The sequence below is a fragment of the Apium graveolens genome, chromosome 6 (assembly GCF_009905375.1).
Source record: "Apium graveolens cultivar Ventura chromosome 6, ASM990537v1, whole genome shotgun sequence".
Lineage (NCBI taxonomy): Eukaryota > Viridiplantae > Streptophyta > Magnoliopsida > Apiales > Apiaceae > Apium > Apium graveolens.
In genome coordinates, this window is record NC_133652.1 from 175818542 (window position 1) to 175833450 (window position 14909).

At 33.5% G+C, this 14909-nt stretch overlaps 1 protein-coding gene across 3 annotated transcripts; it reads right to left on the reverse strand.

The window, feature by feature from the left end:
• Nucleotides 1-113: 113 nt before the first annotated feature.
• LOC141666910 (ABC transporter G family member 31-like) lies at nt 114-14334 on the reverse strand. Of its 3 annotated transcripts, XM_074473157.1 has the most exons (25): nt 14189-14334; nt 13766-14094; nt 13502-13622; nt 12978-13066; nt 12215-12299; nt 11228-11390; nt 10525-10601; nt 10291-10435; nt 9208-9509; nt 8865-9146; nt 7956-8272; nt 7716-7876; nt 7527-7630; nt 7228-7384; nt 7053-7118; nt 6258-6370; nt 5846-6178; nt 5461-5751; nt 5254-5337; nt 4705-4838; nt 4354-4581; nt 2201-2372; nt 1770-1857; nt 856-1022; nt 114-735 (listed from the first exon to the last, which is right to left on the reverse strand). In XM_074473157.1, exons 2-25 carry the CDS (start codon nt 14089-14091, stop codon nt 469-471), a joined length of 4272 nt encoding a protein of 1423 aa, XP_074329258.1. In that variant the 5' UTR covers nt 14092-14094; nt 14189-14334; the 3' UTR covers nt 114-468. The 3 variants fall into 3 exon arrangements, with proteins under 3 accessions (XP_074329258.1, XP_074329256.1, XP_074329259.1); XM_074473155.1 differs by lacking the exon at nt 14189-14334 and having other exon boundaries at nt 13766-14146; XM_074473158.1 differs by lacking the exons at nt 114-735; nt 856-1022; nt 1770-1857; nt 14189-14334 and adding an exon at nt 3474-3521 and having other exon boundaries at nt 2236-2372; nt 13766-14146.
• Between the last annotated feature and the right edge of the window lie 575 nt (nt 14335-14909).

The following is a 14909-nucleotide window of genomic DNA, read 5'->3' on the forward strand; positions in this document are numbered from 1 at the left end:
AAATATAACAAACACTTAAATTGTATCAACTTGGAAAAACACGAGTTCAAATTTGTCTGTACAGGTCTTATATCAGGAAAAACAAACAATATGAACTACAAAGTCTACAACGGTAAAAGGAATGGTTAAAGTTCGGGTTGCGATTTCTGCAATACAAGTGAATCAATAACGTATTGTTTTCTTTGGATAAGAACATATCAGATCATGTAAACTGGTTAACTCAACTAAACATTACAAAATGAAAAAGGAAAAAGTATGTCGCACTATCTAAAATTTCGGACCTAAATAACTTGACAACTTAATGCCCGGAGCTTCAACATACTCCTGTGTTCTTCCCATAAGAATCCCATGATATGCTCCCTTATATGCAATGTCTTCCTATGAGATAATATCCAGCATATTGTCTTGATTAAACTTCCAGCCTTGGCACCATACTCATGCTTCTTCAGAAATCTTTTCAAACTCATCTTATCGTTTTTGGAAATTTAGGACTTTGACAGAAAAGGCAAACACAGAAAAGAACAGGACACTGAATCCTATAAGAACTACAGCTGAGACGCCAACCATATCTGAGCTATAGCCTAGGCTACTATTCAAGTACTCTTTGACAGTGCCCTTGTATCCGGGTCCAACGAGAACTGTTTCAACGTCACCAAGCTGAGAGGTAATAATACCTCTTAGAGTCCATGCAATTGGGCATATATAGTAGAACCATATCCACCATCCAGGGATATTCTTTGAAAAGATAAGATTGTATTTAATTAGTAAAATTTAATTGAGAAGTAACTGATAGTTATAAGCTTGCTTAATTTTATTGGTCAAAGTTTCAACTCTACAAGAAGGAATAAAACTTACAGGCTTCGGAATGAGGAAGCCCGAGAGGAGATTCCAAAGTGAGTAAAAGGCAGACGAAATGACAGCTGCCAAATGTTGAGATGGCGTGAGACCAACAGCCATCATGCCGTAAAATGTGAAGTACATGAAGGTTAGGAACATGAATACTAAGTACAGAAAAAATTTCCCTGCATCAGAAAAAACTTTAGTTTAGTACTGCACTAATTTTGTTTATCAAAAATTTGATAAAATATACTGAATAAACAATGTCAGTCACACATCAAGACATCGTAATATGTCTACAACATTTGGCCTGGTAAAATAATGAACCATCAATTACATCAATAACTTGATCACAGAATCAACAATGAAGAATAATGAGCCCCAAAGTTCAATCCAAAAACACTTTGCTACATGAGATCGCTAAAGTCAACCAGAAGCAATCTCAAACTCATTAGAAACAGTATAGATTAAATTTTATTGTGCCACATATGTTCCTGATCATGTTCTTAGCAAATATTTGTCATATTTGCAATTTGTCATTTAAACATGTGATTTATTTTATTCCAAATAAAATATGCAATGCTAAAAAAGATAACTTTTTGTAGCCCTGATATTTGCACAGAGGAGATTTCCATGATTGAGTTACACCAGATATGAATATCAGAGCACAGACATACCACCAAGAGAAATGGGCTATTTCCAGTAATAATATGTAATTTGCATACTTGTTGGTGTTTAATATATAAAGTAATAAGAAAGTTTAACTAACAAACGCATTAAAATCTAGGATCTCAATCTATACCATTCTTTCACAAATAAAGAAGAAAACCCCATGTGTTAAAATTAAGATCAACAGGGATGGTACCATTAATGAGAACATACATATGCAGAGATATTTAAGAACAAAAAGAGAAGAGAACTTAAAATCATACTGGCTGTCCTCTCAAAGTGAACCATGAAATATGTGATGACTGCGTACAGTATTGTTTGCAGGAAAATGTATGGGATCTCCACCAGTCCCTGTAGGATAAAGTCAACAATTTATCTGCATCATATTCAAACTTTGTAAAAACCAAAATCTTCGAACATTACTCTAAAATCCGTTTTGAGCCTGATGCTTATTCAAAGTGTTGTATGAGAATTAATAAATTGTCCTCATTTACACTTTAAATTTCAATTTTTTTAATGATAATAAGAATGGAAACAGAAATGGCATGTTATAAATAAAGCTTCGAGTATCCATAAAGTTTTGGATGGCTATTTAATATTGAGATGCATAATTTTAGTAATTTAAGTTATATTATATTTCATGAAGCTGAGAAATGAGTTGTGTAATTTTTTTCTGTTCAAGCATAGCACAAACCTGAGCAATTGCGTAAGGGATTGGAGAATACATTCCTGCTGCCTTCTCTCTGTAAAACACTGTTCTTTCAATTGAAACTACCGGTTGTACTGACGATGCATTATTCACTCCAAGAAAGATGGATGATGCATAAAGAGCACCCATGACAACTGTTACCTCTTGAGTGGTTCCCCTGCCAAAACAAATAAAAAAAAAGTGAGCACTTCTGATATCTTTTAATTTTGCTGTGCCAAAATATAAATAAAAATGTTCTTGAAAAGTAAAAGCATATAGATAGAAATCATCTATCAAAAAGTTTCCTTGTAATTAAGGCCCTATTCCGAAAAAAATCTAAGAGGGGTGGTTTTAGAGGTTCCATGAATGCACTTTATAACAGCAGTAAATAAGTTCTCAAGACCTCTAACTATGTTTAAAACCATCCTTAAAGAGTAAACAAATAATTTATAGCAGAGTATCCACTGACTGCTTCAAGTACAGCATACATGTCGAGACAAAGATATGTGTTTGGGGTGAGGTCGGTGATCTATTTAAGACGTGTAATGATGTAATATCAATTTACTCCAAAAATGTAAAGAACAAAAAAAGAAGAAGATGAAACCAAAGGATGCCAGTTCTGTATTCAGCACAAGGTCCACATAATTGCTGAGAATATCATTGAACCTCTAATGACCCCGTCAACATTTGATTTATAAAAATTAGAAAAATCTAAAATTTACTGTCACCTCTTGTGATCCTAGATTTCAAGTACTCAAGCTCTATTGGAATATGAAAATTCAAGGAGATAACCAAAATATTTCAACTACTCAGAAACTACCTACTTAAATAGTAAAGTGATTGCTGCCAAGAATTTTCCATCAGACATTAGAGCTATAGTGTAGGTCATATTTTCAGCAAATAATTAACTTCACACCCTCACAATTTCCGCTTAATAATAAGTTATCATGGCATTTGCACTATCATATCCGACATTTTAACATTTTCTTGATTTTACGATCAATAATTGTGATAACACCCTAACAACTAATGCAGCAAGTCCAACTCTTTGCATATAATTTCTAAAGTGAGTCTAACCTATTGCTTATAATGTTAGACCCGCTCTATGGTGATACTTTTGGCATCCGGCAAACATATTACAATTGAGAGTTTATGATAAAAGAGGGGTTTAGATTATTTTTGATATAAAATGATTGAAATTGTATATTAAGCAACTAAAAACGTATATCAGACAGAATCTTAGATTTTCAGAAGATTTACAGATATTCATGTATATTACCTCTTTCACCCACGAAAATAATTTTATATTACTAAATCCAACAAGGACCTGGAGGATGGTGGATGATGTAAAGTTATTATAAGAGCAAATCCAGAACAAATTAGAATCATAAAATATTTTCAAATTCATTAAGTATATACAAATATGCATTTAATCGGAAATATCTCTTAATGCAAAAGTTGGGACCGGGGATTTAACAGCGCGATTATCCAAAGAAATACCAATGGGGACTATAAAATTTTAAAATTGTGACTGGAACTTGTAATCAGTTTAAAGAGTTACAGGAAATCAATTTAGATGGTTTTCCTGTATTCATATTAGATATGAATATTAGGTACAATTATCTGAAAATAGATAGGCTGATACATCCACTATCTACTGATTTAAGCAAGAGGAGATTTGTTAAACCATATTTACAAGTCCGCAATTATATGTACACCACATAATTAGTCAGTAGCAGTCAGCAGGAGCCCCTAAACATCCTCCTCAATAAGATGACTGCCACTTAGATTAATCTATAATTCTATATCCACTGCAAAGGTTTAGGTTTTATAATCCATCCTTTTCAATCACTATCATTGTACTGCAAAAGGTATCGCTTACACACTCAATTCCACATATCTTTTTGGAAGAATTTTTCATGATATGGTAGATATTCTTCACATTTCTTATATATATTATCATTTACGACTCTACTACTGTGGTCTGCTGAATGATCCCATTCATCAATTAAAATTGGAAAACTGGTCTAATGTTTACTCTTGAAGCATAAGTTGGCAGCAACTTATACAACATAGAAACAAAATTATGACAAAAAGTGTGAACAACATTTATTGATGAATGAGATGATGAATTTAAAACGAAGTTCTCAGTGAAATACCTTTTTGAACCTCTGTCCCAAAATACCGAGCCTATGATCAGTGCACTCCCTACAGTAAAAAGTATCCTCACAGCATTATAGTTTGGACTTCTGAAATAGACAAGATTTTGCTTCCAAAGGCAAATCTTAAATTGGGAAATCATATTTTGTGAATAAGTGGAATCAAAATGAAGGGGTCCTGAGCCTTCTGGTGGAATGCTGAACTGCTTAATTGAAGCTTCAACCTCTCTGGATTTTACATGAAAATAGAGAGATCAACAAAGATATAATACATTATACATTTTAAATGGGACTGGGATAAAAGATATAAGATATTTATTTACATGAAAAGTAAGGATTCTGAAGCTTTACCTAAACTGATCAGATGATTTATAGGTCTCTGCAAAGTCTATACCAAGTCTTTCTTCAGCTGCGGGAGTACTAACCTCAAGCATCCATGTTGCTGGATTATATCCATCAGGAATTGGAGAGATACCTTTCATTCCCTTCACAGGAAGAAGTAAGATTGGGAAATTTATGAATATACAAATGTAAATGTCTTGTATGACACAGTAGAGGAGACCAAGGAACTTTCGGTCATGACAACATGCATTCTCATTTTCATATTACAACAAATCCACACACTAAAATTAGAAAATATGAATCCAAGAAAACAGGGAAAACTAAATTAGTTACAAATATACAGCTTAATCAACTAGGTTGACTACATTCTATGTGGACATGATGTTAGCTCGTGGCTGTATTGGCAACGGTAGTTCAGTTTTACTAGATTGTATCAACTTGTAATTAACTCCATTGAGAACGTTCATACATAAATTAATGACTTGTCTTACAATAAAGAGAACCTGAGCATTACTTGTATAACGTATATATATTAATTACAGTTAAATGACATTTTACCTGAAAATAATTAATCATAGTCTGTGACTTCTCCCCAAGCTTTCCCCCATAGATTACTCGCCCTCCTCGTTTCATAAGAAGTAACTGCATTGATGTCATAATATTGGAAGGGGAAAAAATCTTATTTACCACAAAATATATATATTTTTACTTGTTATTTACCAAGAAAAAAAAATCATATAAAAATACAAAAATATGTTGAATAACCTCATCAAATGCTTCAAATATTTCAATACTCGGTTGATGTATGGTACAAACCACGGTTCGTCCAGTATCAACGGTATTACGAACAGTTCGCATTACAATTGCCGCTGCCCGTGCATCAAGCCCAGATGTGGGTTCATCCATAAAAATTATAGAAGGATTTGCGACAAGTTCCACAGCAATAGTTAATCGCTTTCTTTGCTCTGTGGATAAACCACTACTGCCTGGAAGCCCCACCAACGCATTTCGTAGGCTATCAAGCTCCACAAGAGACATTACCTCTTCAACAAACTCCTGCAAGATGATTTAAAAAAACTAATTTAATTATACAATAAAAAAGAAAGAATAAGAGAACTTTACTCTTAAAAAGGTACTAAATACAACTGACAAGTCTTCTCTCTTTGGTCACTTCTTTTGGAAGGCGGAGATTAGCAGAGAACCACAGTGACTCAAAAACTGTCACCTGAGGGGAGTGTATATCATTTTGTTCAACATATCCTGAAACTCTTGCAAAAGTACGTTGTTCTTTAGGGTGACCAGATATCCTAATGTCCCCTTCTATATATCCACCAGTCTTCCTACCAGCAAGCACATCCATCAAAGTAGTCTTTCCTGCCCCACTTGACCCAACTAATGCAGTAAGGACTCCCGGTGAAAATACCCCACTCACTTTTGACAACAGTTGCAATCTCTTTTCTGGAATACCTTTCGATTGCATTTCCTGGAAAAATAAGTAAAAATAAAATTAATGTGCCTGAAGACCAAATATAAAATGAAGCAAAGAGGCTGAAATTTCTTACCTTGGGCATATCTACATAGTAATTAACATTATGGAAAGTCATTGTTAACGGTTGAAATGGAAGAATCATTCCTTTCTTTTTAGCAGTGTTTGGGTAAGTTGTTTGGCTGGCAACTGCAAATTTAGCAACACTAGATGTGATTAAAATTATAAACTTACTATAAATACTTATTAAAACTGTAATAGGAAGAGGTGGAGTCTCATTTGGCGGGATAAGAGTTCAAAGTTCAAAATTAAGAAATGCGAATGAGAAACAGATAGTCTCAGATGACGTATGACATTTTCACAAAAATTAGATCATGTTGGGAGAAGCATTGGACTTTGTATACAGTGTTAATGTATAACATATTTTCTAATGTAATATTTAGCTATGTATGTCCATGCAATGGTGAAACTACTTGCTGAATTAGAAAAAGTTATAAACTTACCTACTATGAACTTGGACATAATGTCGGTTAGAAAATGTGAGTTCGTTACTAAAATCTAATTCCTCTATGATTTAATATATAAAAGGCCCACATATGAACACACCAAGCAAACAATAGAGGTGAAATTTGAATCCAATGAAGATTATATATAGAAAAACCAACACAGCAGCTACCAGCTATTTCTGATGACATGTCTATGTGAAACTAATAGGTTAGTAAACTGTTGGATAACTTGAAATTAATGAACTTTATCGAGAAATAAAGGTGCGCAGCATGTCTAACTCCTCATCATAGCCTAGGAAGATGACCTGTGCTTTCTAGGTTTTGAACAGAGAAACTAGAAATTACACAATTCAAAATTGACTAACCATCTGTTGCGGCTGAATTCTCTGCTGCAGCATCAAGAGGAATTATTGTCTGTGCTTTCCTGATAGCTGCAGGAGATATGAATTTTTATGGGATTTATGTACATAATTTCTGGAACAAATGATGGGATATTTTTACCACATGACAAAATCCATTATGGACAACATGAAGACTTACGGTTGAGGTATGTCAATGCCAGAGTCACTACTATATTAAAAAATATAGCATACAGTAGTAAGACGCAAACTCCTAGCCAATACCAATTTTTATCATTTGGTATAGAATGTGCATGGAGAATGAATGATCCTAGTGTAGTGTTTCCAGCAGCAGGTTTCTGCAAATCCCATAGTCTCAATTAGGAATTATCCTTAGTAAATGTAGATTAAAGTGAATAAACTTTAATTCTTGGTTCATATTGGAGTAGTAAAGTGATATAAAGTAGCTAATAAATATCTTTTTCAAAAAGAAGAGAAAACCTCCATCCATCTTTTCGCTGTAAATTCGTTCACTGAAATAGCATTTTGCCCATAGGATAAAGGTGATACCCAATATGCCCAGATCCACCATGGCTTAATCATGCCTAGGAGAAGAGGTGTATAACTTGAGTCACTATAAATTACTAATATGCTCTACAACTTGAAGAAGTAATAGAGACATAGCTTCACCTTTTGGAACTATAAATCCACCCAACACGAAAACAATTAGTAGTCCAGCTGAGCCAAAAGTATTAGCTATGATAATATCTCGTGATATAGAAGCAATTGAGCGGAAAAGCCCTAACGCCATTTGATGCATTGCGAAGAGTAAAAACATGTAGCGGAAAAACCTGAAACATTTACATGCAGCACATGAGTATTGCAAAACTTTCAACAATCATTTGCCATTACACAAGTAAACAGAGCCACCTTCCCGGTGAATTAGCAAATCCAACAGTGTAGTATGTTACACAAGACCATGCTACAGCTTCAACTACTGAGTAAGGTACACGTAGTATCCAGCTAGAAAAAGCCCAGGCCCATGCTGGATAAAAACAATTATCTCTTTGCTTGTAAAATACCGGAAGCCGAAATATCATTAGTGATAGCTCAGAAAATCCATTGAACATCATATGTGTTAGACCAAAGAACAAACAAGAGAGATATAGGTTTCCATTTGACACATCTGTAGGATGCAGTCTTGTTCGCAAAAAGATTGTGCAAGCGACAAATCCTACAAATGCAACCTGTAAAAGTAGAGATTCATCAAATACAATTGTACATTCAAAATTTTACAAAATAACAAGATATAATTCGCAAGTAGCATGTGCTGGATGGATGTCTGCAATGAATTTACTAATGACATACATGTTTCTATAAAAGTACAAAACACCAGTTACAAGATTATAAAATATTGACCGCAAAATGGAGTTTAACAAGCTACAATCGGTTATATTTTTGCAATGGCAGAACCCTTTGTAATACATAATCAATTTATTCAAGACTTTGTAGTTAACCAAACAAAACTCTGATACATAATTTAAATTGTCCTTTAAATTTTAAAAATCAAATTTTCTAGAAAGTAAAAATGTGTATCAGATGAAACAGCAGACAATCAAAGTGTATCAAGAAAAATTCTTCATGATTTCCCTACAGACAATATAATAATACTGACAACAATACTCATAATCTGAATCTAAGATAAAATTCTAACTGGGATTTTCATACATCAGGTAGTCTATTAATGCTATTCTATTCAAGTGTCCATTGCATTATTAAATTATATATCAGTCAAATGTTTACGTATTTAAATTCATCACATAGGCAAGATAAATATACCTGGCATGTTCTAAAAATATAAAGAAAACTATGCCTTTTAACCAGTAGAACTTCTCTGGCCAAGGTTGCTTTGAATAGCTCACGTTTTGATACCGCGAACCTTTTTTTAGCCAGAGCTGAAGGATGACTTTTGGTTCTATCGTATGGAACAGAAAGAGTAGACTTCAAAGCGCTTCCATATTTGGAATTTTTGAATGCTTCTGCAATTTTCTGAACAGGCACAAATACATATGGTTTCGAAGAATCCGCCCAATATTGTTCCTGATCCTTTTTTGAGGTAACCTAGGAATAATGCAAGTTAGCAAACTGATAATAAAAAAATGCACCAAATCAAACAAATTACCTCCTGAAGAAAATCTGCAACTCCCTTGCGTGGAGGCAAACGAAAACCCAACGACTCAAAGAATTGAACAACTTCTACTCGAGGGCCTTGGTACACCATGTATCCTTCAGATAATACAATCAGATCATCGAATAGGTCAAAGGTCTCAGGTGCAGGCTGTAGCAGTGCCATTAAAATTGTGGCCTCCATTTCATGAACAAAATTGTGTAGGCATTTAACAATCTGAAATGTTGTAGAGCTATCAAGTCCGGTTGATATTTCATCCATAAAAAGAGTTTTCCGTGGTCCAACTACCATTTCACCTACAAAAGCATAACAATTTTTATCACATTTTTTGGAACAGTGCATCACCAAACATACACATAGCTTATTTTGAACTACATGAATATACTATTGTTGTTCCAGTTCGCTGTGATATTATCCAGTACTGTAACAAGAAGCTCCTTTCAAACAGGTGGTAGCAGTAGGAGAAACCTGCTAGCTTGATGAATTGGAGCCACTACTTTAGAGAGCTTAAATTTTTACTTGAACGTAAATTTGTCGATAATAAGATCAGACCCTAAGTTAAACATTTTCAAAATTTTATACATTTAAATTGAATTAACTTAACTTCATCAAATACCTACCAGGATATAGTTTCATGTGCTAATCAGTGTTAATGACAATATTCACACAACAACAATCCTTTTACTTTATGACATGTACTTTTATCTCAAAAGAAACTACCATTACCCATGTCCCGTTCAGAGTTTGTATAATGCTCATATCTGGTAACATATCGAAATCAATATATTTGCAGTGTCTATTGCACCACTTTGTGAAGTAGATATCATGAGACTTGTCATTCTGTTCTTGTGCCGATTATAACTTTATATGTGAAATAATTAAAGTCTTATTATCAACATAGTTAAAGTCCTCTATTGCATATTTAGTTGGGTATATACTTAAAGATAAATTAACTGAAAGACATTATGAAGCAGAGGAGACTTATATATAGGAAGTGCAAACGTATAAGCACGGAATAAACCGATATCTGTGTGTGTGAGCTTGTCGTCGTAGATGGATAGATAAAATGAAAAAGACCTGTGGTAACTCTTTTTCTTTGACCACCTGAAACTCCTCTAAGCATATCGCTACCAACAACTGTGTCCGCACACACATCAAGACCGAGAACTTTTAATATGTAATCTGTAGAAACACTGTGAGTTCTGCCACCAACAGATGAGGCCTGAACAATCATATTATTATTAGAAATGTTAGGTACTAAAGTGCTTTTTCTGGAATAATTTACAGTGTTTAGATAAATTAAATAGAAACCTTCATAAAAGCATCTACTTCAGGACTCGGTCGAATATTCTTTTCCTTCTCTAATCGAGCAAGTTCATCCATATAACCTGAGAATAAATTTTAAAAAGCAAGAACGGAGATTATTGCATAGATTGAATTCCATATACTGGCCTAGCTAAAGCGGATTATTATATTAATTGTGAATCACTAAAGAAGAAGCCTTCAATTTAGAAGCAAAATGGGAAAAAAAAATTCAAATTAAGAACACGAAGAGCCTTGAAAACTTTATGTGAGAGAGCAGTTCACTAGTCTATAGTTTACTTTACTATATAAACATCAAAGTTTATAAGACTTTCAGCACAATTGAGCAAATATATAGTCTGTGATTTTCTATATAAACTTTTAGACTATAATGGGATTCCGCACAAGAAATTTAAAGAGAAATCCATATTTTGACTGATGGTCACAAAAGCCCCATTTCATGTGGAAAAACTGATTTTTTCTGTTTTCCACATACAAGGGAATGTCTGCCTGAAGGGTTTACGGGAGAGAATGGGAGAAGGAGAACAATAGTTTCCATTTGAGTTTAGCCAGTACAATGTTCATAGATACTTATTAATTCACACTGATATTTACAATCTTAAAATTAGTGAATATAATAAACCTAAACATTACACAAAAGTCAAAAGAACAAATCAATGAGAGAGCCAGGCGGCTCTACTAATACACAAACCTCCAAAACCATCACTTGCACCCTCACATCGAGCAGCAAAATCTAATGTTTCACGTACAGTTAGCTCTGCAATGTGAGTATCGGTTTGACTTATATAAGCTGCTGTTCTTTGAGTGCAGAACTCATCAAGCTTGCAACCGTTGTATGTAATATCACCAGTTTTCTGAAACCACCACAGTAATTTGACAATAAGATACAGAAATGTCATCTATAATCGATATCCAAGTATATGCACACCCGATAAAATCTATCTTGACAACTAGGGAATAGGCATAGAAGGAGATTAAAGACTAAAAAAATGAAGCTACTAAGGTTTGATTGAAAAAAGCAACTATGCTTCATTCTTCATATTGAATAATTTCAACTATAACCGACGATTTGATTATCAAATAAAATGCTTATAAATTTTAATTAAGTTAAAAACATAATGCGATTTGTTATATTTACAATCTAGTCCTGATAGTGCCAAAGTTGGTCATCATATTATATGTATACAACAAATTTATAACTATCATTTTTAAGTTCGTAATTATATTAAAATTAACATGCTACATTTTAGTAAACACAACAAAACCATGATATTGATATATAATGGTAATCGTTTAAGTGGATGGTGTCTATTAGAGGAAATCAGTCGTACCTAACTAAAAGTTTCCAGCATATATTTCACGAATAAATGACATGCAAGGAGCATGATGTACTATATAAACAACTCTAAATTTCTACAACACTTCTTCCTCTCATCATAGTATAGCAGTTCTCTATTATCTGTGATTCATCTTAGTGCTCTTAATGACTCGCATCGACGTAGAGTGCTCGCCTCTCATCATAGCATCTTAGAATAATTTTAAAAGGTAGCACAGCTTGTTGCCAAAACTTTGTATAGTGTATGAATATTTTGACAGCAATTGAAAGCCCAGTTCCTTGTTATTCTATTAACAGTTTGCTTTTAGGCAGGAAGAAAAAAGATCATTTACAACTGTATACCTTTAAGGTCTTATCAAGTTTCCCAGCGAGAGCTAAGAGCAAGGTGGATTTACCGGCACCTGGAGGCCCCAAAAGCAATGTCATCCTAAAAAGATCAACAAAAAAAAAATTAATTAACAAGAATCGCATTTTAGTAAGTCAATAAATCATGGTGAGAAGATGTCTCTTAGTTTTGGATTTTTCTCTAGAGGTTGTTTTCTTTAAAACTAACTGCAACTATTGGAAAATAAATCCAAAATACTATTTGGTAGAAAAACTATTGATTGGCGCTTCTTACATAGACCAAAAATAATTTTACCATTGTGTGTCCATGGCTATATCAAAAGTTATAAAAGAGCATGAAAAAACCATTGTAGGTAGGAGAAAACTTACTAGTCCAAAATTAGATGGAATTTTATGAGAATGAAATTTAATTATGAGTGCATTTGATAAAATGTGAAAACTAATTATTTGTTTTAAAAGGGCATTATGTTTTTTTATGACAAATATATTAATAAAAGAGAAGGAAAGCCGTCTTAAGTATCACTATCGAGCATGAGATTGAAAAAGGAGTCAATCGCTCCAATTCACGAACTAAAGTCACTTTCACAGCTATCAGCTAGCCTCAACAAAATTCTACTTTATCTACAAGAATTTACTGATTTGAGTATTCAAATTTCATATTCAACTACCATATATAAGTCTATTTTCAAAATACACGAGTAGTGATTAATAATCGAACATAATTACATAACCAACCCATTAGTAATGTCAGATTGCATACCTTCCTGGTGTTATGGTACCACTGACATCATTCAGGATAGTTAGCGGATGTCTTTTTGGACGAATAATTCCCAATCCGGTGAAGAATTTCTGCATCCATTGATCAGGTCAGTACAGTAATTAATCAAATGTATTCACATGATATTTACGCGCATACAAATATTAAAGGTTTTCTGCATTACTTCATTAGGCCAGAGCAGTATAATATCAGTCTCAGGCACGCACGCACACACATAGGCTAAGCACCTAGGTCCATCTATACCACAAATGAAAGTACTTTGTTTTGGTTAACTTGAAAGTACTTTCTTCGAGTATACAAATATGTTTAAACCAAACAATGCAATAATACTTTCAACAAGAAAAATATTATATTGAGTTTAAATTGTTGCAAAATATCAACAAGTAGATGAAATAAGTTAATTATCTGGGGCTAGTTTCAATGTTGTTTGGGATAAACAAATAATTGCATAGCTGCCAAATTAACCAAGGGATTATTAACATGCAAAACCAGAAAACTTAGCATACCTCAGACAAATCACGGGCATAATTAATTAGAGTCGGTAAAGCTCTGGAACCGATTTTAACCTTGGCACTGATGGTTACATCCTGAAACCTAACCTCTACACTTGGTACCTTAATCCCAGCTCTGTAAAATATATATATATATAAAAAAAAAACTAATCAAGTAATTATCAAAAAATCAATTTAAGAGATTAAAATCCCTTAATTTGATGGAATTCAACATTGAGTGACAAACAATTGGAAAAGCAAAAAAGAATGAGAAATTGCCTATCAAGACGTTGTTTAATGGCAGCAAGAAGTCTATAATTATCCTGATCGGCGGTGGCCAGTGCATTCTTGACGACAAGTTCACGATTAAATCGATCGAGTTTCCTGACATCGACAGTCCTGATGTCTTTGCCTTGAGGTTTGGAGAGCTGACGTCTAAGCAAGGCGAAATTAGTCCGTTTCTGAGAAGGCAATCTCTCGAGTGCAGCCCAAAGAAGCTCATCTTCGTCTTTCTGGACCTCTTCGGCATTGGTAGGCCTCGTAAAATGATCTCCTCCCATTTCCATATCCACCTCATAATACTCTGTTCCATTGGACGCTGCCATTCCCTATTAATAATGAATGATTATAATCACTTTCACAACGCTCCGTAATAATAATCAAAATGATTCAAAAACATTTCATTTATACTAATAAGCTTACCTAACTAACTCTTATAAATTGATGCAACCAATCAGCTGCGTGTCTACATACATATGTATTCCTTCTTGTTAGAGATGAGAGTGATGTGTGTGAAACTAACTTTCGATCTTCAAATTCTGTTAAATGCCCCGCGAATTTCGAACACACCAAATGACGGAAATAACCTTTCCAAGTGGCGTGTAAGTAACCAACCGCTAAGAAATGATAATTATACAAAAATACTAGTATTTAGATTTAGTAAATTGGAGTAATAAATAAATGAGTGATAGGGGAAAATCAAATTGCACCTAGTACCTTTCTTCTAAATTTCTTTTTTTTTTATGGGTTTGTGCAGTTAACGAGATCACGGGATATTCGGTGTATGGGGGGAGTGTTATGAATTTATGATGGAAAGTGTAACTTGTTGAGATAATCTCCAACTGCTTGGGTAAGTATCTCTCAATATGCTTTAATTATATATAATTTAGTGTTATTTAATTTAATATTGCTTTAAGTACGTCAATACTTTTTAATAATTAAGTTTAATTTTTGGTCCCTTCAAATTTATATTTACATATCGTAGATTCACGTATAATCATTTTTCACCTTTAGTATCTATATTCAAATTTATGATTCATTTATATTATTGATTAATTGTCTCGGACGATAATAATTTTTCATTTTAAGAAACAAATTATAAGTAATTGGAAAATTATAAAAAATACTAACTTTTATAAGTTTT

What these genes read in the sequence shown, in the direction of transcription:
- LOC141666910 (XM_074473157.1), bottom strand. Translation starts at nt 14,091, where the DNA reads ATGGCAGCGTCCAATGGAACAGAGTATTATGAGGTGGATATGGAAATG. An exon ending in TCACTTTGAGAGGACAGCCA is followed by an intron (nt 1,023 to 1,769) that starts GTATGATTTTAA and finishes TTTCTGATGCAG; the next exon opens with GGAAATTTTTTCTGTACTTA. An exon ending in GCTTCCTCATTCCGAAGCCT is followed by an intron (nt 736 to 855) that starts GTAAGTTTTATT and finishes ATCTTTTCAAAG; the next exon opens with AATATCCCTGGATGGTGGAT.